This window comes from Saccopteryx leptura, chromosome 3 (genome assembly GCF_036850995.1).
Source record: "Saccopteryx leptura isolate mSacLep1 chromosome 3, mSacLep1_pri_phased_curated, whole genome shotgun sequence".
Lineage (NCBI taxonomy): Eukaryota > Metazoa > Chordata > Mammalia > Chiroptera > Emballonuridae > Saccopteryx > Saccopteryx leptura.
This window is the reverse complement of record NC_089505.1, coordinates 149688670-149710415: the sequence shown is the minus strand read 5'-3', so window position 1 is coordinate 149710415 and position 21746 is coordinate 149688670. Positions and strand designations below refer to the sequence as shown.

General features: G+C 40.3%; 1 protein-coding gene across 3 annotated transcripts in view; it reads left to right on the top strand.

The window, feature by feature from the left end:
* SLC44A5 (solute carrier family 44 member 5) overlaps positions 1-21746 on the top strand; it is a 433851-nt gene that overhangs the window by 283243 nt on the left and 128862 nt on the right. For all 3 annotated transcript variants that reach the window (XM_066372206.1, XM_066372205.1, XM_066372207.1), the window contains one exon: positions 7536-7584. In XM_066372206.1, coding sequence (XP_066228303.1) covers positions 7536-7584 — 49 coding nt within the window. The remainder of the gene's footprint in view (positions 1-7535; positions 7585-21746) is intronic.

The following is a 21746-nucleotide window of genomic DNA, read 5'->3' as shown; positions in this document are numbered from 1 at the left end:
ATGATCACATCTTCTTCTTTGACTATTCAGTCTCCTCCACTTAATAATTTTTGAAATTACATTGGGCTCATCCCTATAATTCAGGATAATCTCCCTAACTCATGGTTCTCAATTTTATTACATCTGCAAAGTATCTTTTGTTATGTAAAGTAAAATATTCAAAAGTTTGGGGGTTTAGCACATGGATATCTTTCTACCACCGCATGTAAAAAGGCCTTGTGGTACAGTGTACTAAGTGCAACAGTGCAAATAATAGAAGTGTGTATGTCTCTGATATCAACAGAATTAGCTACTTTGGGATGGATTATATGAAAGTTTTCAGCATTGGTCTCCAGTCAAGTGGGCTCCACCCACTGGCACAGTGGCCAGTAGAATGTTTTGGTCCTTATTTTTACCTCAGGACAAGTGGGGAATTTGTAAGGAGAACTCTAGTCTTCCTGTAGCCATTGCCAAGGGGACAAAAATGGGAAGATCATGTTATTCAAAGGGCTCTATGTAAACATCTGATTTTGGAGGGGAAGCATCACAATATAGAACTGCTAGAAGATTAAGTTTCAAGTGAGGGAGGGTAGGAGATGAGGCTGTTGACATAGGCCACATCATGAAAGGCCAGTTGTGCTGGGCTGAGGAGTAGAAACATTATCCAATAAGAAATGGCAAAGAACATGGCTTCTTATCCTTTATTGAGACTTGAAGAAGCAGGAACCCTTTCCTTGGATGAAGCAGCAGGCCCTCATTTATACACACAAAATTGTAAACATGTTTAAAAAATCAAGTAAAACAAGAATTTAAAATTTTACAGTTCTCTACTGGCTGTTGTTGAGTATTAAAGCAAGGCTTAATTGTATACTACACCATTTTTCAGGCTCGTCGGACAGTTATCTGACTTGCTTGCTTGTAATAGTTCTGTTTTAAGTCCTAAAATACTAGTTTGCCCCACTGTAGTTCTCCTTTTGCTCTCTAAATGACATTAGATTTTCTGAAGGAGAATATACTAAAGAAATAAAATGAAATGTTTCAGATTTCTGCTTTTTTATTTTTAAAAAATCAATGGTAGTTATATTGTCATTTTCTTTGAGAAACAGGTTGCTTTCAAAGAAAAGAATCTGTCATGCATGACTGGCTGCTTTATCTTGCTGTTTGCATACAACAGAGTCATGTAAAAGCTGCACCCATTAGTTGAATTAATTACCTGGACTATTTTCCTTCAACTTGATGAATTATTACCAGTAAGAATAATTACATCGTATGACTGCAATACAAACTATTAATTACAATAACAAATGTGTAACGTCTGTTATGAATATTTTTAGTGATTCTTTTGTCATAATTTTGGTGATCAAAGAGTCACGTGAACTGAAGAAGCTTTTACTATGTTTACCTAGTTTTGATTTTTTTCTTTATCTTAAAATGAGAAATATGAATTGTATTCAACTAGCTCAGGTATATGACAGTGAAGCATTGTGGCTTTTTCACTTAGCTGGCCCCTCGGTTTATTTATTCCAGAGATGCAATTAAAGCACATGAGGGCCTCTGAAAAGTAATGCCTTGAATTGATTTCAGGAAAATAAAAATTTGTATAACAATGCAAACTCTGCTAGTACAGGGGGCAGGCTGAAGTCATCACTTTCCAGCTGTCACTGCTGTTTGGAATCAGTTACATCTTTCCATTTGACTGTGGTTTTAGTGTATTTTCAACTGAAAAACAAGGCAGCCAGGATTTACAAGCAGAATGTGTCAGCTTTTCAGACAGATTTGACGATAGCAGTTCATTGACAACTCCAAGCGGCTTTTTCACTTGGTGAGGTGCAAAATCACACCAAAATTGAAAGCCAGCCTAGATAACTTTAAAATCAGTTTGCCTATCTTTAATGTGAAAAGCAAGTAATTACAGGATCAGTAAAAATTTCTAACCCCTTTCAACCTACCTCCCTTCCCCACTCATCTGTGGAATTTCTCTAAGATGACTAATGAGAAGTTTACTGCCAGTGGCTCAACACAGGCTTCGGGGTCAGATCATCTGCCTTTCAATATCATGTCCACATCTTGTTAACTGAATGAGCTGGGGAAAATTTGCTTACCCTTCCATACTTCAACTCCCTCATCTGTAAAATGGAATGATATACATTACAGAATTATTGGGAGCATTACATGACACAATAAATATACCACTGCTATTGTATTGTGCAGTGCAAGTAGGTATAATTTACATTGTTCTATGTAGAATTGAGGCATATCTGTGTATAGAACACAGCAGTCTCTGGTACAAGTGAGATTTCTCTTAATAATCACTGTTCTGGGGAACTTACAATCTTTTTTCTTAAAATTATTTGGCTTTCTTAAATGTCACTTTTCTATTTCTCTTTCTATAACTGTTCCATTTTACCTCTTACTCTTTTTTTATTTTTTTTAATTCAGTGAGAGGAGGGAAAGCAAAGAGACAGACTCCCACTTGCACCCTGACCAGGATCCATCCAGCAAACCCACTAGAGGGCGATGCTCTGTCCATCTGGGGCGTTGCTCTGTTGCTCAGCAACCGAGCTGTTCTTAGTGCCTGAGGCAGAGGCCATGGAGCCATTCTCAGTACCCAAGGCTAACTTGCTCCAATGAGCCATGGCTGCAGGCAGGGAAGAGAGAGAGAGAGAAGTGAGAGGGAAAGGGGTGGAGAAGCAGATGGGTATTTCTCCTGTGTGCCCTGGCTGGGAATTGAACCCATGATATCCACATGTCAGGCTAGCGCTCTGCCACAGCTAACTGGCCAGGGCCTACACCTTACTCTTAATTATGGTGTTCTCCAAAGCTCATATACATCATGATGACCTGCCTTTCTCTTATTCCAGCAGGTCTGCTCTGTTATGTACAGCTTGAATTAAGGACTATGTACGAACTAAGATAGAGGTTAAGAATGAAATTCAGGCCTGGCCAGACAGTGGTGCAGTGGATAGAGGATTGGGCTGGGACACCGAGGACCCAGGTTCAGGGCCCCGAGGTTGCCACCTTAAGCACGGGCTCATCCAGCTTGAGTGTGGGCTCACCAGCTTGAGTGTGAGGTCGCTAGCATGAGCATGGTTTCATAGGTGTGATCCCATGGTCGCTGGCTTCAGCCCGAAGGTCGCTGGCTTGAAGCCCAAGGTCTCTGGCTTGAGCAAGGGGTTATTGGCTCTGATGCAGCCCCCCAGTCAAGGCACATGTGAGGAAGCAATCAATGAACAACTAAGGTGCCAAAACTATGAGTTGATGCTTCTCGTCTCTCTATTCCTTTCTGTCTGTCCCTGTCTATCTCTCTGTGTGTGTCTCTCTCATTCTCTTTCTCATTAAAAAAAAAAAAAGAAAGAAATTCATAGTAAATCAAGTAGCTGAGTGTTCCCTAAGTCTGATTGTGCATCAGAATTATCTGATAGGCCTTTCAAAAATTATATATTTCCAGTGCACCTCAGACCTAAAGAAATGTAGTATTTGATGTAAAGGGGCTGGAGCCTTGTAACTTTCTGTGCCTTTCAGTTTTGGGGAACTGAAATCTGGACCAGCAAGAATTCTAGCACTAATGTTCCACATCAGAGTAGAAGAGCCAAGTCAAAGAGCACGGAGCCCAGAGGGTTGATAGGAAGTGAGCCCACATTTAGTGTCAGTCTGGAGCTGGAGATACATCTATTCACCTTGAGCCCCTTGTTGCCCTGGGACACCCTCTATATGTCACTATCATGGCAACCACATAGTGTTAAAATTATAGTTTTGAGAGTATATTTCTTAATCAACTGTGAGAGTCATGAAAGCAGACTTAGTCTCAAGAATTCTTTCTTAGGTCTCTACCACCTGTTTATTGAAAGAATATAATAAATGTTGTTAAAATGACTTGTTGAAACCTAAGTTGAGCTAAGAGAGTGAGTATATTAGTAGGACTTTTCGGCTGCCCATAACTGATGCGAACTAAAAAAGAAAAAAAGAAGAAGAAGAATCGGGACCTTAGTAAGAGGATACAGGGCATCTCATGAAACTGGACCATGGGCCTTGGGAGGAACTGGAACAGGAGCTCAAGGCCACCAGGACTTCCATCTGCTTCTCTTTGTACACTTGCTTCAGTAATTTCTTTCTGAAAGCCAGCTTTCTCTGCTCCTCTGATCTTCAAGCTTTATATTTTGCAGTTCTAATCTCCCACTGACTAACTCATTGTCCACTCTACTTCTAAATTACTGGGATAGAGTAGTCAGGAACTACTGGCCCAGCTCAAGTCTCATGTCCAAACCAGATCAGTCACTGATTGCTGGGGAACAGGCACATGGGAGAAACTCAGCTGCTACAGCTTTGCCCCTGTGGATTAGAGAGGAAGACAGTGCTCAGAGAAAAGAGATCAGATACCCTGACACTTATCTGTTGCTGGGAGGCGGAGTCAGACAAGCAGTCAGAGAAAGAGAAGCTGACAATGTGTCAGAGAACTTGACATTGAAGTATACCATATATGGCCTGTAACAAACAGGAAACATTTTACACAGTTCCCCATAGAGTAAGAACCCACGTTGGCACTACAGGGTATGATGAACAGGATCTGTTGTGCGGCAGTGAGACTGGGTGGTGTGGCTCACAGGTGGAGCATTTATCAACTGTGTGACTGTGGGCATGTTCCTTGGCCTCTCAATGCCTTGTGTTTTATGTATGTAAAATGAGGCTAATAATAGTTTCTAATGCACTCACATAATAAGGTTATTGTGTCAAGGAAACAAAAGAATGCATCAAGGCACTTAATACTGTGCTTAGCATTTAATACTAAAATCATGTTAAACATTGTTATTATCATGATAACATTACTCTGCATACCTGACAGATCCAATATTCTTTACAGAGCACATCAATTTTTTAGGATATTAACTTCCAAATATTTATCTCAAAACTTGACCCAAGGCTCCAGTTTCTTAACTGCGGTAGAATGCTGGACTTTTCAATTAGATGTCGCTTCAATCTTAAGAAAAACAAAATCCATCTCATGTACTTTCTTATAACAACTTCATAATCTCTTTCACATATTAATGTTCCTGTTTTCACATTTTTTTAACCAAGGTAAAAGACCCAAAGAGACTGAGAATCACAATTTCTAGGTCTTGTAGTCCCTTGATTTGAAGCCATCTTTGACTTCTGTCTTTTAAGTCCTACCTCTTAACATTTATCAAGTTCTATTTAGCGATTCATGTAGTTATATGACTAATAATTAACATTATTAAGTAGTGCCAGCCCCTATTTTAAGCACTTTTACAGATACTAATTTATTTAATCTTCATAACAACTTTATGACATAGGTACTATTATAATCCCCACTTACAAAATGAAAACAGAGTCAGAGAAGAGAAATGATCTAAGGTCACTCTGAAAGGAAGAGAAAGAAAACAGGCAATATGACTCTAGAGCTATTACTTCTGATTCTTAAGCCAGATGACTACCCCGTGATGAACCTGGAATCTTCCTTTCTATTATTTCCACCATACTGGCCAGCAGCTCACATTACTTCACCTCGGTTATTGCAATAGACTTCTAGTTGCTCTCCTTGACTTTGCACTTTGCAGTACAACTTGAATACTGCTGCTAGATTGCAGCTTTTACCATGCCATTCTTTTTTTTTAATTCTCCTAGGACTCCCTTATGGCCTAAGATGTATAAAATAATTTCCATCCCATCCCTGATTTTAGGCTTTCTGCAGACTAAGCCCATACTATCTATTCAGCGGTAATTTTTCCTCCTGTCGCATTATCCAGTCTCCAGTCAGGCTGATTGCTTCACCATCCCCAGGCTGATCGCTTCACCATCCCCACGGATGTGATATTTATTCCGAACGTGGTGACTTCATCTCTACAGGTCTAAGTTTTACCTGTCTCAAATACTATGGCTCTGGGAACCCTTCCTGACTAATCTCAACTGAATGTGCCTTTTCTTTCCTTAGAACTCCCTTAACACTTTTTTGTGCCCCTCTTAACTTCCATGTATTATAGTGCTTTGTATACTTTTCTCGTTTCTCTCCCTGCTCACCAGTTTGTTAGCTTGTTGAAGACAGAAACTGTGTTTCACTGAACCTTGTATCCCCGGCAGTACCTCATTTAACGAAGAGTACAGAACATGTGATTAATAAATAGTTCTTTTAACAGAGTGCTAGTTTCACACACCCTCAATTTTTCTCCTTTCTCCTTTGTTTCATTCCAGTTTCTCACGCACACACAAGTTTCATTTCTCTTGACTCCTCTAATCTTTGATGAAACCTACTATTTCAGAACTCTTGTGGTCAATACCACAAATTTTAGAACTTTATTAATTGTTTTACATGGTATATTCATTGTTCAGTTATTATGACACAGGGCCTAGTATAGGAAGATTCTGAAAAAAATATTTGTGGACTGAATCAGTATGTGGACCTTGCCTACCAGTCATAGGTCTCCCAAGATAGGAGGTCTCCCAAGATAGGGATCACACCATACCTATCTCTGCAACCGGTCAGAGCTCTGCATCCAATAGGTTCTTTGTGAATAGTTGCTGAGTGACTGGCTCTTGGATTTCTGCTGCAGTCAGTCCTTTCTTCCCGTCGTTTTACCATCAGCCCGTGATTACACTGAAGAGGCCTCTGAGTCCTCAGCCTAATTTCCCCACAGAGTACAGGCAAAGTAAGGTTACTAACACTGAGGGGAGTGGGGAAGGTCTTTTTTCCAGTCCCTTTTGAAATTCTGTCCTTAATTCAGCACCAGGCCTTCATTTAGGGACAGAGTCCTAGAGGAAGGAATGCTTAGATTGGGGGAGAAGAGTTAGAAGTTGAGGGTTGCAAAATGCAGACCTTTGGCCAGAATTCATCACGCAGAATTTATTACTGGGTTTACCCATACAGTACATGCTGGGAGTGGGGTTGGGTGGAGCCATTCCCTGTGTGCCTTGCACTGTTTAAAGATGAAGGTAATATATTGCAATCATGACGCAACAATGAATGACAAGGGCATATGCCCAGAGGGTGTTAGGTCTGGTAGTAGATCTAAAAAAATAATCAATAAAAATGACATTTATGTATGATAATTTGTACATTCCATACAGCCAAGATGGCAGAAAACAACAGTGACTATATCCCAGCTTCTCGAGGCAAAGCTTAATCTATCAGGAGGACAGGGAGGACTGGGATAAGCAGGCAGCTCTTTTATACTGTGCACCTCACAACACAGCAATACTTGGCTATGGCAGATGGTTTTGCAGGCTGGAAGGGCTTCAAATTTCACTACTTAGTATGCACACTATAATGTTGCTACTCAGAACAGTGAGAAGGTATGTGCACAGGGTGCAGAGAAGATTGTCCTTAACAACTCTTTTTAGTCTTGCGTCTAGCTGGAAAAAGGAAGGAAGATTGACAGCTGCAACCAAGGCATAGCTGAGCTGTCACTGGACCAAACAGTGAATTCAACACTGCACTGAGCAGTGTACTAGCCAAGATGTGGATTTTTCTTTATTAATATTTTATATGCACTTATTTCCCATTTTATTGGCTTGTATGCTTAAAAATTTCTTTGTTTTAAATGCAGGTGATCCAAGAACATTTGATCCAGATTTCAAGGGACCTATTGCCAACAGGTAAGCAATTCTTTTTTTGGAAATATACATATTTTTAAACAAACACCGGAAAGTTTGTGTTTTAGTACTATTTTCCAGCAACTGGAGAATTATGTCTACTATGAGGGGGAAATTTTGGCCTAAATGTCACCTTGTTTATTCAGGGAAAGTACAGAGAATAAATCTTTTGATGAGTCATAAATAAATCCTTTCCTTTTCAGCAAATGAGCTGTTTTAAGTTAGGAGAGTGAACAGTTTGTAGTTCTCAAAAAGAGAAGCCAAAAAAGAAAATGCTCTACAAGACTTAACTACTCTGAAAAAGACAAACATATCTGAGTAGCTGTTTCATGCACCCGTTTACTCTGAGTCACCACTGCAAATGCAAAGTTGCTATGCCAACTTCTTGCACACCAGGCCCTCTGTGCTACCCAGTTTCCAAAAGCAGAGAGCTTTCTTAGAGACAGCCATTCACCAATACATCACGCACACTTTAGGATATTTTAAAATTCTCTGGGGAGAATAGGTACTTGTCTCAGCTGGCAATTTCCTCCCAAGGTTGTGCGGCATTTAAAAATTACCTACTAACTCATAGGTTTCCTTTATTTTTATTTTTTTTATCCTCTATTCCCAGACTTCTTGTTAATCAAAATGGAGGTTTGAAGGGTAAAATAGTTAAAAATGAAGAGAAAATTATGCCATCGGTAGTGGGTTTGTGCTTGGCTTTGACATTGATTTCTGGCAGGTAGGTGTCATAATAAACTGTGATGTGGAATAATGATCAGTATGCTTACTTGCACTTGCCAACCATCAGCATGAATATTAGCATATACTGTTATGTCCCTATCCTAGTCCAGCTTTACACAAATGTGAGTTCAATTTATTCTAATTATGTAAAAACCCAGGTCATTTGTTTTGGGTTACTCATTTAAAGGTGTTCCTATGCCTTCTTTACAATAAGTACAAATCTCTTTCATTCTTTTCATCGTAACAACATGAATACATTTTGTTGTCTAGTGTACAGATAGCCTTGTTCAATATGGAAGTTACTTTTGCTGTGCTTGCATTTATTTTATAATAACTAATTTGTGAGAACTGAACCTAGCTTATTGGCCTCAAAGGACCTGTAGATATAACCCAGATTCTTCAACAGTAATAATGACAACAACAACAATAATAATAGGAGGAGGAAGAGAAAGAAGGAGAAGAAAAAACAAACTGCCACATTTGGACAGATGACCTACAGATTGCATGGGGGCATTTTCTAGCTATAGAGAGGGAAGCAGAGGTAGGCCTGGCTGGCTTCATGTGTGGGCAAGGAGGTGAGAGCTCTCTGTCTTCGGATATTTAGGATTTAATGATGGACCCAGGTAGTCCAGGTAAAGTCTAAACAATTGTGATAATCACTTTGAAAAAAATAGTTTATTTTTACCAAGGGCCTTTTGTGACCTAGACACCATGAAGGCCTTCAGAGGTAAAATGATCAGTATGTAGCCTTCATCCCCACTCCTTAATCCAAGAACAAGGGAGAGTAAAACCACAGTGGCTTAATGACAGGAAGACACAGTAGCTCTTCAGGTGGCAGGCTCTATAATGCCCTTATAATAATAATCGGGACCTTTTAGGAGCAAGCGAGAAACTCCAGATTTGTCATATTACTGCTAGCAATAGGGTCAGCTCTCATAACACTTTTTGCTTACCTAACATCACTCTCCTTCTAAGAGAGCCAAAGTCTTATCAGATATTCAGGCAGACCCTGACAGCACTCTCTGCTGGCCATCCACCACGTTTCACAATACCTACCTCAGTTTACAAGGGTGTCATTTTGTGTGTTGTGATCCTACAACTGCAGTTGCTTCCCAAAGAGGTGAAAAAATGATGCTTACACCATAGGAGAGGCTAACTCAGTTTCTCACTTTAGCATGTTCTCGTATGCTAAAAAAGGGGCATGTAGAAGGTATTGCCCCAGAATATTGTCCCCCCAAAAAAGTGACTGTGATAGTTTGAGGTCTTTTCCCAGCCCCGTTTGGAAAAGAAGTTATCCAGAGCTCATGCGTTGTCTCCTGTATTGTTAAGGGCAGAGTCAGCGCTATTCTTGGCAGTATATTAGAGAGCAAAATGAATGCACACAGAAAACTAATAAATGTATATCTTTTATAAGATGCTTCATGAGAAATTTCTTTTGTTACCTGAAACTCAGGAAGATTTTAATTTAATGGAGAACAGGTATACATTCTTCTGTCAGATAAGGAGAACTGTGTAATCTACTATATTTTTCCTTTTATATTGACTTGTGAAAGCTCATGGATAAATTTAATTTCAATGCCAGCAATTGAATTTGCCTTGGAGTCAAGAATTTCTTTTCAGGATTTTGAATTTCTATTTCCACTTTAATAACTCTATTACATCCAGGTGTTTTAAATCATTTCATTTAAGATCTTTTTGGGAAAGAGGCAGCATATAGGTAGATAGGTAAATAGAAATAAAAATCTTACATGTTCCATAATTGCCTTTACCACTATTCTTATACACAAAATAGATGAAGGATATATGACTCATACTAATGAAATTGGTAGGTTTCACAATGCTGAAAATTACTATTATTATAGAATGTAGAAAATTTGTTTAAAATGTAATAAGATGCATTTGTTTTTACCTGGAGCTTTGGGATAGGTGGTGGTAAGTTTACTATAATGAAGGGGGTTCAAGAAGAGAATGAAGAGGCATGTATTAGGAATGTCATGGAGGGGATTTATTCATATTAAGGAATTGGACTAAATGACCTCTGAGTTCTTTTTCAATCTTGAAATTCTATGACTCTGGATTCAACTGACCAAAGCACAGATGGAAGAGGTCGCTTCTGACCTATGATACACACAAAAAGCACCATGTCAACACTCCCCACAAACTCTTGTGAATTCTAAAGTGCCAGTAGCAAGAGGAGAACTTAAATTACTGTTAAAATATAGTACTGTCCCCTAAATGTATACAGTTCTTGTATTTGCTTCTTGTTGAAATAATTAGTAGACCTCTTGTCACTGTAGAGAAGTCTTAAATATCTAAAGGTGAGATATTGTGGAAAAATACAAAGAAAACATTATTTTTAAAAAGCATACCAAAGTTCAAGAAAAAAGTATAAATCCGATGTTGTAAAAATGTCTGAGAGAGGGTACAAAACATTTTGATTTGTAAAATAGTTTGACATAAAAAGCCTTCCTCTGAAAAATTTTTTGACTCAAAATATGGAGGGAAATAGACAAAAATTAAAATTAAAAATTGCCTGAATGGCTATTATTTGTAATACAAATGTGAATTGAAGATATGCTCTAAACCTGGAATTATTTGCCCTCATTCTACATGGAGCAAATGGCCTAATGCAATCAATTATTTGGAAGGGTGACTCTTTTCACAGGAAGATGTAGAAAAACACACATATTTAAAATTTGTGGCCTGTCCCTACATCCCTCAATATGTGAGCTTGCTCTTTTTTTGATGTTTTTGCACTTTTAAGTCATCACCTATAAATTACTTGTAATGATGAAAATAATACCAAGTTTAAAAATACTTTAAACTTTAAGCACCTTTAAATCAGAGGATTTAAAGAGAAATATTTATTAACTCTGTGCTTCTTGTGTGCCAGGCACTGTGTTAGGTGCTAGTAATACAGAAATGAATTAAGCCATGCTCCTGTCCAATGGAACCTACAGTCTAATAGGAAAGGCAGATAATAAAGGAATGAGTGTGGTCAGTGCAATAACAGAGTTATTGACAGGGGCTCTGGAAACAAAGGACAGTGTGTCTAGCATTGCTAGGATAGAGAGAAGGGAACATGGGCAAATCTTCAGAGCAAAGTTGACTCTTGAGCTAGTTTTTGAAGACATTCCAAGAAAAGTCAGCAGCACACATCAAGGCACAGAGGCCTGAGACCAATGTCCTGGAAGTGATTGGGTGTAAGCAGAACACCCAGTGTGTGCATGTGAGTGGTAGGAGGCAGGAAGATCAGTCCAAGGTTGGGGAGAAATGATGCTGGAGGGGTACAAACAAGCAAAATCCCCAACGGTTTAGACAACATATCAATATGTTTGGTATTTTATTCCATAGAGTCTGAGAAGACATTGCAGAATTTTAAGTAAGAAATTTGACAGAATCAATATTGCATTTTAGAAATGTTTGTTTGGCAAGCACTTAGAGATCATCATTCTGTACAAGACCTACAGCAAGAATTGGAGACACATGCCTCCTAGACAAGATCCCAAGCTTAAAACTGTGTCCTTGTCCTGCTCTGTATGTTTGTGTTGAAGGAGGAAAGAAGGGCAGTATGGCAGGGAAGCAAAGACTGTATGTAATATAGCGAGGTAAACACTGCAGGGATGCAGGATACCATGGAGATCCTAGGAAGAGCATAAGTTATGTGGCAAAGGAGATGGTTCTCCTTGCCTGATATGATAATGGTTGAAAGGCCCTGAAGGACCTGTAAGAGTTTTGCTTCACATAGGAAAGTGCAAAGAGTAACCCGGAGAGAGCTGGATGCATGAAGGAAGAGACTCTGCCTGACTCATGTAGAGTTTGACACGTTCTTACAGTAGTAGGAGGGACGGTAAGGTTGGGAAATGAAATTACTTAGGTAGAGCGCAGATACTGAGAAGCTTTATCTCCCGAGGTAAGGAGTTTGAACTTTATCCTAAAGGGCATGAAGTGAATGGTGAGCCTCTTTTTTGCTTTCAATTGGGGCAGCTGCATAGTTATAATTGCTTCAGTTGTTTCTATCTCTTCTTTTTCTTCTCACCTTCTGTCCAGCAGAGATTTATTCCCACCACTCTCCTCAAATGGATACTGAGAAGGTCATTTTCATCTTGCCTAGTACAGTAGGTGACATTTTTTTATTTTAATCTTGCAGCAGCAACTGACAAAGGTGACCACTCCCTTCTTTTTGAATTGCTTTCTTCTCTTGGCTTCCTGGACATCATAATCACCTGAAGTTTCTTCTGCCACATTCGCCTCTCTTTTTCAACCTCTTTTTCTGGCTCCTCAACCTCTGCTTGATCTCCAGATGTAGGCATGGCATAGGACTTGGCTGTTGGCTTTCTACTCTTGTTTCTCGCTAGTCTCCTTGTAGACTAGGCCAATGACTTTTAATGTCATCTCTATGTCAGTGACTCCTAAGCTTACATTGCTACCAATGATCCTTCTGTTGACCTCCACATTTCTGTATTCAACTGTCTATTTGATGTCTCTATTTGAATTCATAATACTTATTCAGACTTAATGTGACCAAACAGAGCTCTTGATTTCTACTCCCACCCCAAAGCTTTAAAACTTCCCCTACAGTCTTTTCCATCACAGAAAATGAGACCACTATCTCCTCGATCTTCCTCAGGTTACAGATTCTTATTTTCCACTTTTTTTCTCATCTCCCATAAATATTCCATCAGAAATGAATGTCTTATTGGAAGCTCCAAAATATATCTCCAAGCCAACTGCTTCTTACCTTTCCTACAGTTACCCTCATCCATGGCACCATACGTCTTGTCTATACTTTTGCACTGGACTCTAGAAGTCTTTTTTCTTTTACTTCTGCTTTTTTGGAATTCATTCTCCACAGAGAATGCTGAGTGAGCTTTCAGATCATAAATTAAATCTCACGCTCTTCTACGTACATTTTTTTCAATAACTTCTCATAGCACTAAGATTAAAGCTCAAACTCAGACTGGGTCCTACATAAACACGCTCTGTGTAAGTCACAGACCTCATCGCCTACCATCTCTCTATCTTCCCCTCTTGTGGTAGCCATACTTGCCTTCTGTCCATTTCTTACCTGTTCTGAAATGTATCCATCTCAGGGATTTTGTATTTGTTATTTCTTTGCCTGAAATGCTTTTCCCCCAGACCTTTGCATAGCTGGCTCCCTCTTGGCATCCAGCTCTTACTGCCATTGCTCAAGACCCCTTCATGACACCCCAGACCCACAGTCACTCTCTATACATCGTTTAATTTCATTTATTTTATAGTATTTGCCAATATTGAAAACTGCTTTATTATTTTTCTGCTCACATAATTATATAATGTCCAATCTAGAATACCAGGCCTATGAGAAAAAGAGCCTTGTCTGTTTTATTCATCAGTATATCCCCTGGGCTTAGAAATGTCCTTGACCTATAATATATATTTGTTAAATGACTAAATGAACTATCATATTAGCTTCAAAACTGAAATATACTGGACAGTACAGAAGCTAGTTGAAAAGAAGGCAGGATATCATGTAAAAAAACTATTTCAATAATCCAGCTGAGATATGATTAAAACCTGGACTATGGGAGAGAAGAAATCAAAGAGATGATAAGACAAAATTTACAAAGCTTTTGGACTATTTGTATGTTGGAGTAGAAGAGAGAATCTAGCATAACTATATCTATTACATGTATTATGGTTACATTCACCATGTAAGTGTAATGCTGGTGGTTGAAGCCAGGCAGGTTGAATTCAGGCAAACAGTAGTAGCTGTTTATTGGAAACAAAGGAAAACCTGCTTTTCGCAGTGGAGGGCAAGGGATCAGGAAAACAGCCCCTCACGGAGGCGGCTGAGGGAGTCAGGGAACCATACCTTGCAGTGGCGGTAGAGCGATCTGGGAGAATCGCCCCAAGGGAAAGCACCCACAGCTTTTCATAGAGACACACACGTGGCTTTCTGCCATGTGTTCACGCACTAATTGTGCAAAGTGCTTGCAGGCGGTAAACCAGCAAGCAAACCTAATATAACTGTTTTCCCCACAGTAGGAAACACATCAGAGAAGCCATAATGGTCATTGAAGGGCAGAAAATGTCATGAGTTTAGATTTTGAAGTCTTGAGTTTGGGATGACTATGGCATATCCAAGTAGGAATATTTAGTAGAAAGCTAGAAATATACTTCTAAAGTTTTTTGAAATATTAATATATTTCTCTTAACTTAAAAAAAGGATCCAAATAAAGGGGAAAATTTGAAGGAATATTAAAGTCTAACTTAAAAATGTGTAAGTTTTCTCTTCCGAGAAATACTCCCTGCTCATCTCAGAGCCAACCAGAGGGCCTTCCTTTGTGCTCTCAGAGTGCTTGGTGCATGTGTAACAATGTGCTGTGATTAACTGTGTGCTTGGCTAGCTCCTTAATTAAACCATAAGCTCTGATGAGCACAGGTGCACATAGCAGACCCACAGTAACAGTTTTGATCATATTACACACCCCCCCATTCAAACTTCACCAATGAGTTGCCACTACCTAAAAATTAACTTCAAATGCCTTGATATGATAAAAAAAACCCTACACAAATTTGTCTTAACATCTGCCTAAATGACCCTTTCTCTCTGGGGTTTATAAACCTTTGTTTATGAATGAACTCTTTGTTAAGCCAAACCAGCCACAAACGCTTCTGCAGGGCCTGAAAATTGATTTTGTCAGTGCCCTAGAATTACTCCAACTCAAGGATGATGATTGGCACTAACAAAGCTCACAAAAGACTGATGTATAAAACCAGAATGTCAGTGCAGTCATTTACACTGAGAAACTTAATTTTTGAGAAGACCTAGTCTTCCTGTTAGCTTAACCAAGCACATTGCTCCCTTTAGGCAAACCATACAAGAAATCTAATTATCAAAAGGTTGCCTGATGACTATATAGTCAGAAGGAAACTCCATGAGTGGCAAGTCTAATGGCATCAGGCTTTGCTAACCTGTTGTGTCTGTGAACAGAGCGGGTTCCTGACAGGGATCTTCATATTAATTTGAGTTGAAATTCTAATCTGGAGAATGTGTGGATGGCAGAGCTGTTTTAGCATCATTTGTACTTTTCTTCAGCTATGTTAATAAATTCAAGAAGTTGAAAGTCAAGGCTTGCTGAACATAAAGGCTTCCCATGTCTTTGTACATCTCTGCTTTAATTATGAGTGGACTGCATTGTGCAGCTCTCAGAAAGCAGTATTATTTTCTATCTCTCAAGTTTGGGGCAAGCACCTTACTGTCCACATAATGGTAGTCTTCCTTGTTCCAGGCTCCAGCTCAGGACCTACACTGTCCTAGTCTAGCTTCAGAGTGTCCTCTCTCTACTGAAATCCTGCTGCTGTAAAGGGTACACAGTATACTTTACTTGTGATTTCTGTCTAGCTTTTGGTATTCACGTATTGTTTAGTCATCTGCTTTGGAACTCCCTTGGAGGACAGAGACCAGCATTTGGTATATGTGTAAGTACTGAAGAGGGCTGGCTTATTTTTTTTTCCCTATCAACACATCACTAGTTAGAGCATGCACTTTTTTTTTTTTTTTCATTTTTCTGAAGTTGGAAACAGGGAGAGACAGTCAGATAGAATCCCGCATGCGCCCGACCGGGATCCACCGGCACGCCCACCAGGGGCGATGCTCTGCCCACCAGGGGGTGATGCTCTGCCCATCCTGGGCGTCGCCATGTTGCGACCAGAGCCACTCTAGCGCCTGAGGCAGAGGCCACAGAGCCATCCCCAGCGCCCAGGCCATCCTTGCTCCAATGGAGCCTCGGCTGCGGGAGGGGAAGAGAGAGACAGAGAGGAAAACGCTGTGGAGAGGTGGAGAAGCAAATGGGCGCTTCTCCTGTGTGCCCTGGCCGGGAATCGAACCCGGGTCCTCCGCACGCTAGGCCGACGCTCTACCGCTGAGCCAACCGGCCAGGGCCATGTATTTTTCTGAAGCTGGAAACGGGGAGAGACAGTCAGACAGACTCCCGCATGCGCCCGACCAGGATCCACCCGGCACGCCCACCAGGGGCGACGCTCTGCCCACCAGGGAGCGATGCTCTGCCCCTCCGGGGCGTCGCTCTGTTGCGACCAGAGCCACTCTAGCGCCTGGGGCAGAGGCCAAGGAGCCATCCCCAGCGCCCGGGCCATCTTTGCTCCAATGGAGCCTTGGCTGCGGGAGGGGAAGAGAGAGACAGAGAGGAAGGAGAGGGGGAGGGGTGGAGAAGCAGATGGGCACTTCTCCTGTGTGCCCTGGCCAGGAATCGAACCGGGGACCTCTGCACGCCAGGCCAACGCTCTACCACTGAGCCAACCGGCCAAGGCGAGCATGCACTTCTTAATGGCATTCTGTTTGTAAAGAATGGGGTTATTCAAAGTAGGGTTATCTTTCTGTTGTTGTGCTTAAAAATGTCAAGATTCTTTGTTTTTAATTTTTTTAATTTAATTCATTGGCGGTGACATTGATTAATAAAATTATATATATTTAGGGTGTACAATTCTATAATACATCATCTGTATATTGTATTGTGTGTTCACCACCCCAAAATATCTCCTTTCATCACCACTTATGCTTTACTCTCTTCTACCTCTACCATCCCCCTCCCCCTCCTGTAATCACCATCCTCTTGTCTGTGTCTATAAGGTGTGTTTTGTTTTGTTTTTGTCTTTGCTTAATACTTTTACCTCTTCCACCTAAGCACCCTCTTTCAGGTGAGTTTTTCTTTATTAAAAAAAAGAAATAAACAACTAAATGCCATCTCCGTGTCCTGAAAAGATAATGTGTGGCCTTTATCATAAGGTGCCACTTATAGCAATTTGAACTTTATTTTCCCAGACTTAGATCACAAGTCAATCAAATCACAGGTCATAACATTTTATGATCACAAGTCATAACATTTTCATGCCTTCAAGACATGAAAAAAATGAGATAAACAGAACAAGCTGAACTTTTTGTCTTCAGATCTGTATTTCTTTGACCCGCTTTGACACAGCACACTCTGGTCCACAGTGCATACTGTGTCCTGCCCTCTGTGGAAACTTAAATTGAAAAATAGTACGAGGCGTATGCCACAAGTCCTAGCAATGTAAACAGTTCACAGAACGCTGGTACTACTTTCCTGTTAGCTGAGCATCACACTGACGAATCTTAACTCGCACATCATATTGTACTAATCTCATTTGTAAATGGTGTAGGATTTGACTAACATCTCAGCAAGAGCTTTGAGTAACAATTTTAAAGTCTTATCATTCAAACCTATACGTGAAGTTCCACTTTAATATGGTGACTGTCTTACCTCAGATGTGACTGTGCTACGGCCATTATTCAGTCTCTTTTGAGGATCTCCTTGCGTGTATTCCTAGGTTCATGTCACACTGCTTCTTCCCATCTTTGTTTTCCTCTATTTCTTAAAGCAAATATTTGTAGTACACCTTACTCTATGAAAAGAATTACTCTAGTTGGTAATAATGCAAAGATAGGATATCTTTCCCCTCCAGGATTTAACAAATAATAGAAGAGACAGACAACTGAAAATACTTTACAGTTCAATGTGGGAAGTACAGCTGTGGAAGAGAGAACAAAGGGTCTGCTTCCCAGTAATAGATATGGCTGCTATTCTAAAGATTAATATTCATTGATTCTCACTCAGCAAATATTTACCAACCATCTAGTCCATGCCCTGTCTCTAGCGATTAGACACACAGTGATGCCTGACCTGTGGTGGCACAGTGAATCAAGCGTCGACCTGGAATGCTGAAGTTGCTGGTTCAAAAACCCTGGGCTTGCCTGGTCAAGGCACATATGGGAGTTAATGCTTCCTGCTCCTCCCCTCCTTTCTCTCTCTCTCTCTTCTCTAAAATGAATAAATAAATAAAAATAATTAGCCACACAGTGATGAGCAATATAGAGAAGGTATGTGTTTTCTTGGAAGAAGGAAGAGACAAGGCAAACAACATCTGAGAAATGAGCATGATGGTTTCATAAGATGATAAGTATGAGGGAAGAAAATAAAACAGGGTGATATAATAGTGCCTAGTTGGGTGTGTGTGTGAGGGGGGAGGGGAGCATTAACTTAGGTTTGGTGGTGATGGTGATGGAAGACCTCTTTGTGGACGTGACAACTGAAATCAGACTCAAATGATAAGGAGTCGGCCATGAAAACATTTAGCATTTTAGACAGAAGGACAGCAATAAGCTTAGCATACTCTGGGAGCAGAAAGAATGCCAGTGTGTGTGCAGCGTGGTGGATTAGGTGGGGATGGAGAGTGGTGATAAGAAATCCCTGCAAGTGCATTACAGTAAGTGAGATGTAAAAGCCATTGAAGGGTTTTAGTAGGGCAGTGAGTTCTTCTAATATATGTTTTTAAAGCTCATCCTAACTCCTATGTGGAGAATGGCTTTTTGAAGTCCAAATGCAGAAACAGGGAGATCAACAGGAAGCTTTTGCAGTCATCTAAGTGAAGGAATGGCTTGGACTAGGGTAATAGTAGTGGAAATGGAGAGATGTGACTAGTTTTCAGATAAGCCCTGGTGGTAGAGATGACATTACTTATTGACATAAGAGGTGACAGAAAGAAAGGAGCCAAGGATAACTGCTAGATTTATGACTTGAACACCAGGTGGATGCTGATCCCCTCCCTATATGAAGAATGGAAAGATTCAGGGAGGAGATCTGCTGGTGCAGGAATGAAGAGTTCTGACTCGGCTGTGTTGAGTTTGAGATGCCGAATAGGTATCCTTGGGGCATTGCTATATATGTCATTCTAAAGCTCAGCAATGACTACAGTAAGAGATGAAGATTGAGAGTTGGGAATTTGGGCATATAGATAATATTTAAAGCCAAGTGTCTGGATGAGATCACTTAGGAGGGTGGAGAAAGAGCCAAGGACAAAACTCTATATTTGATAACACTTGATGGCCAAGCAGAGGTAGAGGAGCCAGCAAAAGAGGCAGAAGGAGCACCCAGTGGAGTAAGAGAAAAGCCATGAGCATCCACTGATTTAGGAGAAAAGCCAGAAGAAGGCAATATTGTAAAAGCTAAAAGGAGTGTTAGAAGAAGAGTTTCTTTTCTATTTATCATTAAACTTGTGTTGTTTGAAACTGTGTTGAATGCTTTAAGAAGTCAAGCAAGATATAAACTGAGAATCACCCATTGAATTTGGCAACATGAAAGTCAGTAGTGACCTCATTAATAGCAATCTTAGTGATGAAGTGGGCACTCAAGCCTGACTAGAGATTTAGAGAATGAGGTGGAAACCTGGAGGTGGCCAGTAAGTTTTATTTGAGGGTGAGGAGAATCTGGGATCAAAGTAGGGTTATCTAAAGAAAGAAGATACTAGAACATGATAGTGTGTGGTGTTGGAGATGACCCAAGACATTGATGATGCAAGAGAAAGGCAAAATTATGCAAATTAAAGTTTAAGATAGAGTCCAAAACACAGATGGAGGGTCTGGCCTTTGGTAGGAACAGATTTTCCTAATTCATATTGCGAGATGGTTAGCAGGAAATGGAGTAGAGATGATGAGTGTCAATAGTTTTGGTGATGGAAATAAAAAAATATTCTATGGCTTGCTATTAATTTATCAATGAACTATGAATTAAGGCCATTGGTTAAAGATGGACTGGTGGTGGAAGCGGAAGGGGTGGCTGGCCCAGGTGTATGAGAACCAAGAGGAGCAAGTATTAAGCAATCGTTTTAGAAACTGGAAAGTGAACATACATATATTATTAATCCAGGATATATACATTTTGCATTTCCCATATAGAAAATGTTATTCTAGTCTTAGAGAGACTTAAAGGGACCTAAAAATTGGCCACTGTTCTGATTGAGCATAATGATACTTAGACACATATTAGGTACTTAAATTAAGTGAAACAATAATTCTGAGGTAATGGGAGTTGGGTTGCAATGCCCTGAGTATTTCACATTGTAGGAGGGTCTTAAACAATATTTAGAAGGAAGAATCATGCTGTCAAAGGAGGCATCTTTTATGCTATGAGTTAAAAACAGGATAAGCAAAGCACATATGCTTAGCTAGATTGGAAAGCAGAAGCTGGATATAACATACAGCTGAAAGTCGAGGGAGCTGGGCATGTGGATGAGATATTGGAGATGAGATATTGGCAAGATTTCATTTGAGTTATTAAAGAGGAAGGAAAAAGAAAAGGCGCAGGCAGATCCCAGATTTTGTGTTAGTTTATTCCTTCATTCATAACTTTTATCTGTTATGGACTTGAAGCATACGGAAACGAATAAGACACAGACTGTACTTTCAGTAAACTTAAAATTTAAACCACTGACTTTAATATAAAAATTGATGACTTGCTAAATAGAGCTATAGGAATAATTCAGGGAGACAAGAGTCAAATGATTCCTGATTGGAAGGATCAAGAAATATTTCTTGAAGATATTATTTGATAGAGGAGGAGAATACTTTTGATAGAGAATGAGGAAGAAAATCAGACTCTCTGAGGCATGTGTTACAGAGTGGCTTCTCCAGAAGCAGGTGCTGAGATGGAGTATGGGATGCAAGCTCTTAACTAGGGATAAGCACCTGTGGAAAGAAGGGCAAGGAAGTGGGATTACGCAGAGGAAACTGTCAACTGCTACCGGACCCCACAAAGCCTCAGCCCATGCTGCTGGTAACCTTGGACTGAGAACTGCCTCAGCGGGGACCTGGAGTAACTGAAATAGCTGTACTTTTACAAACCCACCTGGCTCAGTCCCTGGTTTGTCAGCTGTCCTGGAGGGCATGACCTGGGGAGAAGAAATGCCTGAGGTAGATCCTGAAGATGCAGGTAGCTAGAGGCATTCTGTGACCACACCCACCATGGCTGGGCAGCAAATTCTTCTTTCAAGGGGAACCTGGTTGTGCACCTCTGTGCGGACCACAGAGTGTGAGTGGATGACATGTTCCGATGTGCTTCAGAGAGGCTGGAACAGAGACTAGGGCAAAAGAACTTCGGGAGTGAAGCTGAACAGATCATTTAGATTGTGGCTTGAAAGGCATGATAAGCACTTGGGACTTTTTTTTTTTCCCTGTAGGGATTTGTTAAGGGAATTAAGTGGAGCTATATGGTCATCCAATGCTCCGCCTTTAGGAAAGAACTCCTGGCGATGAAGCTAGGGCAGTAGAACCTCTCTGTGCAGTAATAATTGCCTAATGAACTGGGGGTGGGGGGAAGAGACCACACATTAATTTGTTTGCATCTAATTTGTTTGCATCTCTTATTCTTGGCTAACAGTTTCCTTGATGGTTCATTCAGCACAGACATCTGACTCTTCATCTTTACTATGATTACAACTAAAATGTTTCTAAGGGACTCATATTCTCTCTTTTTGAGGAGCTAATACTTATCTTCATTATCACATGCCTGTTTCAGAAAAACGTAGCTGTGTCAGAAAAAACACATTATCATTTAGTCTTTAAATATTGTTGTGCACAGGCT